At 38.1% G+C, this 6,734-nt stretch overlaps 1 protein-coding gene across 1 annotated transcript; it reads left to right on the forward strand.

Moving 5' to 3' along the window:
- Nucleotides 1-391: 391 nt before the first annotated feature.
- LOC111786305 lies at nucleotides 392-5,723 on the forward strand. Its single transcript, XM_023666614.1, has 3 exons — nucleotides 392-491; nucleotides 3,801-4,268; nucleotides 5,372-5,723. Exons 2-3 carry the CDS (start codon nucleotides 3,802-3,804, stop codon nucleotides 5,607-5,609), a joined length of 705 nt encoding a protein of 234 aa, XP_023522382.1. The 5' UTR covers nucleotides 392-491; nucleotide 3,801; the 3' UTR covers nucleotides 5,610-5,723.
- Nucleotides 5,724-6,734: the final 1,011 nt, after the last annotated feature.

The raw sequence follows: 6,734 nt of genomic DNA on the forward strand, positions 1-6,734 counted from the left end.
GGTTTGGGGCGGTTACAAATGGTATTATAGAACTAGACACTGGATAATGTGCCAACGAGGAGGCTGATCCTCAAAGGGGTTAGACACGAGGCAGTGTGTCAACGCTGGACCCCAAAAGGGGTGAACTATGAGATCTCACATTGGTTGGAGAGCTGAACGAAATATTCCTTATAAAGGTGTAGAAACCTCGTTTTAAAAACCTTGAGTGAAAGCTCAAATATGACAATATCTGCTAGCAGTAAACTTGAATTTTTACACATATCTGGCTTGTTTCTTACCGACTAAAGAGAGTCGTGATTGGATTCTTGAAACTTAGGACATCCATTATATCATTTAGCATTTTTCATATGCTTTGATGGTTAACAGTTTTTGGCCTACTCTTGAGAAATTTTTTTGAAAACAAGGATATGGTGTTTTGACCGTGTTCGAGCTGAACCGAAAAAGAAGGTGGAATGCGAAAGACATGATGTAGGCGCTGCTGTAACACACAGGTATCCCCTTTTCTTATTTGCTCTTTTTGATTTCCAAATCTAAACGTTAAAAAGGGTTTCTAAGATTGTTTTTCTTTCCGTGCGATTTAAAACCTTACACAACAAAAAACGTTTTTCTTCAACTTATTGGTAGTAGGTGCACTGAGAGTCTAGGATAACCCAATTAGATTGGCATAATGTACCTCAATATTATCTATTGGGACATGATATAAAAATGATATGAAATAGGTAATGGTACGAGATATGTGATAAATTGACATATTTATGATATGATATATTGTGATGTGATATGGTATGTATATGATGAAATGTTATGTTAGAAGCATCTCCTAGATTGTATATGATATGAATAACATAAAACCACGATAAATGACATGAAATATAACTCCGTTAGAATTATGTATGATATGAGGACTGAAAAAATGAGAAATGATATAATATAAATGAGAAACGATAACGTGGTTATATTTAATAATGTTGAAAATGGAAAAATATTAGGATCTCATGCATTATTTGTACTCATGCATCGGGGATACTCCTATTCCATCACGAGGGTACGGCCGTGTACACCACTAGGCAGGTGAAGTATCATTATGTTTTACATAATGCTGCCGTGACGGTTACTAATTCTAATGGGTATCTAAGCATAAGGAGCTACCAGAGAAGGCTTGCCCGACAAAAAAAAAGGGGAAAGTGGTGTGCGAACTGTTTATTCGGACATATTTGACCCTTTGAGCTAATTGATAGGATGCACCTTTACAAGATAAGGTTTGAAGGTCTACTTTCAACTCTTTTGGTGATACCTTCCCTTTATTTTAGGAACATAATATTTTGCTACTTTTGGGTTGATTCTTGTTGGCACTCTTTCCAACCTATACTGCTTCGGGCTAAAGATTCACTGTGTGCTTCTATTCCAACCCACTTTACAGCCAAATTTACTTTCTTGAGCAGATTCTTGTGAAAACTAACCATAACTTCATTCACTCTCATTTACTTAAGTGGCAATCTTGAATCCCTACTTTTTGGATTTGGTTCAAGGATTTGAACCTGAAGGTACCTTTTTCGGATGATTTGTTATGTATTACCGTCGGCTTCACAATTTTAAAACACCTCTATTAGGGAGAGGTTTCTACACTCTTGTAAAGAATGTTTTATTTCCCTCTCCAACTGACGTGAGATCTCACAATACATTCCCTTGAGAGCCCAGAAGTTTCCATACCATTATAAGAAATGTTTCATTCTCCTCTCCAACTAACGTGAAATCTCACAATCCATCCCCTTGAGAGGCCAGGAATTTACATACCATTATAAAAAATGTTTCGTTCTCGTCTCCAACTGACGTGGAATCTCACAATCCACCCCCTTGAGGGCCTAGAGATTTCCACACTCTTATAAGAAATGTTTTGTTCCCCTCTCCAACCAACGTGGGCTCTCACAGTCCACCCCCTTGGGGGCTCAATGTCCTTGCTGACACACCGCTCGGTGTCTAACTCTAATACCATTTGTAATAACTCAAGTCTACTACTAGCAGATATTGTCCGTTTTGGCCGGTTACATATCGTTGTCAGCCTCGCGATTTTAAACGCGTCTGGTAGGGAGCGGTTTCCATACCCTTATAAAGAATGCTTCGTTTTCATACCCTTAAATCTCACATAAATGATAACATCTTCATCTATAAGAAAAAACCTTTGGGATGAAATAAAATCAAATTCATATGAATGTGAATGTCCTTTTGTTCCAACTTTGAAGTGGATGTTGTCTGTCTTTGTTCTTAGAGGCACATGGGGCTTCACAAATATTGCTTTTTCTTTGATAGCAAAATTGCCTTTGTTATCCACTATTTAGCCCTTTCTTTTAATCAGTCTCAAGCTGTTGAGTTGCTTTGGGCAGCTCCACGCTAAAGTAGCACTAACTTCTCCCAAACACCCTAAATTGTTCCTCGTACTACATGATGCAAAAAAGATTTCCCAACACTTGTTCAAATCGCCTATGATAACTTCATTTTAATATGATGTGATGTGTTATATATATATATATATATAGTTTAGGCACACCCACAAAGTGAGATGATTGAATCTCAATAGATTCTCAATAGGTTTTGATTCCATGTTGAATACACATTTGTCCTCATTCTTAGGTGCACTCAAAACAACTTGTATTTGGGACCCTCTGCCCTAGTGCCCATTGATTGATATATATAGTATAGTATGTTGCTATATTTGATTGTCAAGGTGTAGTTGTCGTAGAGAAATAATTTTTATCGAATGTTTTGAAATAAAAAAGAAAAATAAGGAAGGTCATATTTGATCTAAATAGGCGTTATCTATGGTATGGTTGAGGTATGACTTTGTGTCTCACGTGATGAATGTGTTGTATTGGTCTTATTATATAGATTTTATGAATTTAATACATGAAATTTTAATTTTTTTAATACAAATAAATAAAACTTAGAGGTTGAAAAACCTATCAACCCGTATAATTAACAATTTAGCTTTTATATTTTCAATTTTACGTAATAATTTAATTTTTTATTTTAAAATTTGTAACATTTTAGTCTCTATTATAAAAAAAAAAAATGGGTAATTTAGTTATTTAGTTTTAATATTTTCAATTTTTCACTATGCGATTAAATTTTAAAAAGAATTTATGGTTTATAGATATTATAAAAATTTAAAGAATTAGGAATTTAAAATTTTACAAAAATTAAATTATATTTGGAGGATAGGCTCACTCTCATCTCACAGACAAAACTGTGTCGTATCGACTGGTAGCTTCATGATCCTTAATTAATCGGAAAAGGCTGCAAATTCTGTCACTCCCCACAGGGTACCTCCTTCAATAATCAGTGTTCATAACGTTTCTTTTTTTCAAAAAAATTTAATTTTCTTTTCTCTTTGAATAACAGCAATCGCAACTGACACGCCGAAAAAGAGTTTCAGTGTATGTCCCTATTCATATTTTCTTTGATAGAGATAGAGAATCACTGATCAACAAACAAACAAAACCCCATGACCCCACGTTTCCTCTCTCTCTCTCTCTCTCTCTCTCTCTTGATTAATCTTTGAAGCTGGCTGAGCGTTTGATTTCCTGGGTGTTATGAAAATTTCGTGTTCTTCTTTGTGGTAAGTTTTCCTAATTTTTGATTTCGTGTTCTAATTGTACGTTTTGAAATGTTTATGGAAACTGTTCATGATTAGAGTAAAAAGGAAGGGGGGGAAAATGGGTCTGTTCATCTTGCTACTGTTTGTGTTAATACATATCTTTTGGTTTTCGTTAGTCGAATGCGATTTCCCCATCTGGGTTTCTCAGGATGTCCGCAGTTCTAGCTCCTCGTGGTGACCCGATCCTTGCAGATCCGAGTTCCCTGCCTTATCGCGATGCTCGTTCAGCAGCTGGTAGCAGCAGTAGCAGCAGTGACCTGTCGGTTCTTGATGATTCCGATGACCAGTCGTGGCACTCGGTTTTCGACTCCACGGCTTGGGGATCTCATGGCGACGGCCTGTTTTCCGGCGAGATTGAGGGCGTTCCGGACGCTGAGACGGGTGGTTTCATCTCGGGAAGCTCGTCGGAGGTGGATTTGGAGAGTGGGGATTTGGAGGTGAAGGTGCATTTGGGGAAGATCGAAAGGGATTGCAGAATTTGTCACTTGGAACTGGAAAGCGGCGGCGGAAGAGATCATAATGATACTCCGATTCTGCTTGGTTGTTGCTGTCGTGGTGATTTGGGTACCGCTCACAAGCATTGTGCTGAGACTTGGTTCAAAATCAAAGGAAATACGTAAGTAATAAACTCTCATTTGTTCTTAATCTTTTGATCATCAATGGTTTTGTTTAAGTTTTGCCTCTTGCTAGCAGTTTAGATGGAAATTTATCGAAAATCTTAGCTAATTTGTTGGATCCTCTGCTTCTCTCTGAGTTTTCTGCCATGAATCTTCCCCAAATAGTTAATCTCTATGTTGAATTCAGTAAATTCATTCAGATCTTCTGCAGACAGTATTTGGTGTTCTTCATAGTTCTTACTGAAGTATTCAGCTCAATTTTATTGGATTCTTCGAATTCTTGTTTTGAAACCTTTAATCAACTAGATTCTGTGTGTAAAGCTTCACTATTGTCTCATGAGTATGCAAGGTGTTCTTCAGACATAAACAAGGTAAAAACTGAAGTGGCTCCTTGTATGTTTGAGCATGACTGTTCTTGAGTATAGAATTATCTTTTCTGTATATCTTGAATGAATCAGATTGTTTAACACTCTAGATAGGGTACTTTCAGTGTGAAATCCTACATCGGTTGGAGAGGGGAACGGGAAACGGGGAATGAAGCATTCTTTATAAGGGTGTGGAAAACTCTCTCTAATAGACGTGTTTTAAAACCGTGGAGGCTTATGGCGATGCGTAACGAGCCAAAACGGACAAAATCTACTAGTGGTGAGCTTAGGCTGTTACAAATGGTATTAGAGCTAGACACCGAGCAGTGCGCCAGCAAGGACGCTGGCTCCCAAAGGGGGTGGATTGTGAGATCTCACATCAGTTGGAGAAGGGAACGAAACATTCCTTATAAGGGTGTGGAAACCTCTCCATAACATACGTGTTTTAAAACTGTGAGACTGACAACATAACGGGCCAAAGAGGATAATACTACGAGCGATGAGCTTAGGCTGTTACAACTTGTATAAGAGCTGGACACCGAGCAATGTGTCAGCGAAGATGTTGAGTTCACGAGGGGGTGGATTGTGAGATCTTATATTGATTGGAGAGGTGAACGAAACATTTCTTAGAAGGGTGTAGAAACCCCTCCCTAACAAATGCGTTTTAAAAACTGCACAAAATGTGAGTATTAACGATGAGTATTAACTTGACAAGCAATATGATATGTTTCTTGCAGAATTTGTGAGATATGTGGAGCAACTGCACAAAATGTTGCAAGTCAACAAATAAATGAACCGAGCAATGCGGCTGCTGCTGCTGCTGCTGCAGTAGCATCCTCAGCTATGACAGCACCCCTAACTCTCGTCGAGACTCGAACGATCTTTCATGGTCGACGCATTATGAACTTCCTGCTTGCTTGCATGCTCCTTGCATTTGCAATGTCCTGGCTTTTTCACTTCAAGTTAATGTCATAGGGGCTTAGGAAGATCGCCAGTAGAAGAAAACTGGGGGAATTCCAAGTTCTGTAGGCCTTTGTACATATAATTACACTTTAGTTAATTTTGATGAGGTTGGTTTCATTAGAGGCATTCCTTTGTTGTGGTTTTGGTGATTGAATAAACAGGCAACTCCACAAGAACAGAGGATTCACTCAAGAGGATTCGATCAAAAAGTCGAAAATTCAAAAATTCAAAAAGATCGAGAGATTTCTCATATAAACATCCAATCAAATTCGATCATACATGTTTCTTTTACTTTTCTCACGGATTATACAATAATTAACATGAAATCCCTGCATAGGCATCTCAACAGTAAAAGCTAAGCAAAATTCAACGAAATGAATATGTTTTAGAAGCTATTTGTAACAGTCCAAACCCATCATTAATAGATATTGTTCACTCTTGCCCATTGCGTTTCGTCGTCAACCTCACGGTTTTAAAACGCGTCTACTATTTCCTTTTAAAACGCGTCTACTATTTCCACACCTCTATAAAAAATGTTCCTTCCCCTCTCCAACCAATGTGGGATCCTCGTTGGCACATCGCCCAATGTCTAACTCTAATCACATTTGTAACAGCTCAGACCCACCGCTAGCAAATATTGTCTGCAAGCCCATTACATATCGCCTTCAGCCTCACGGTTTTAAAACGCGTTTACTAGGAAGAGGTTTTCACGCTCTTATAAGAAATAGTTCGTTCCCCTCTCCAACCGATGTAGAATCTCATTAGCTAACCAACAATGACCTGTAAACTGCAATATAGATGAGACTAAGAAAGAAAGTTACAAGCTGAAAGAGAAAAAGGGTCCCATTCTAATTGATATTAATGTTCCCCACAGGATTGGTGGGTTTGAAATCAAGCACAACCTTGTCGAATGTGTTCCTCACATGGTGGCAGACCACCATGAAGTTCTGACACGCATCTTTCAAAACCCCTCTGGAAGGATCACCTGTCATGTTCCATCAAAACCCTTCTCATCAGTATCTCTAATGCTAATGCGTGGTCACTTCCAACTATTTTGCTATCGTCAAATCAAACCAATGTTTATCTAATACGCACGTTGACGCAATATCTACCACTCCTAAGTGTGCATAGATATGA

This window comes from Cucurbita pepo, unplaced genomic scaffold (assembly GCF_002806865.2).
Source record: "Cucurbita pepo subsp. pepo cultivar mu-cu-16 unplaced genomic scaffold, ASM280686v2 Cp4.1_scaffold001381, whole genome shotgun sequence".
Classification (NCBI taxonomy): domain Eukaryota; kingdom Viridiplantae; phylum Streptophyta; class Magnoliopsida; order Cucurbitales; family Cucurbitaceae; genus Cucurbita; species Cucurbita pepo.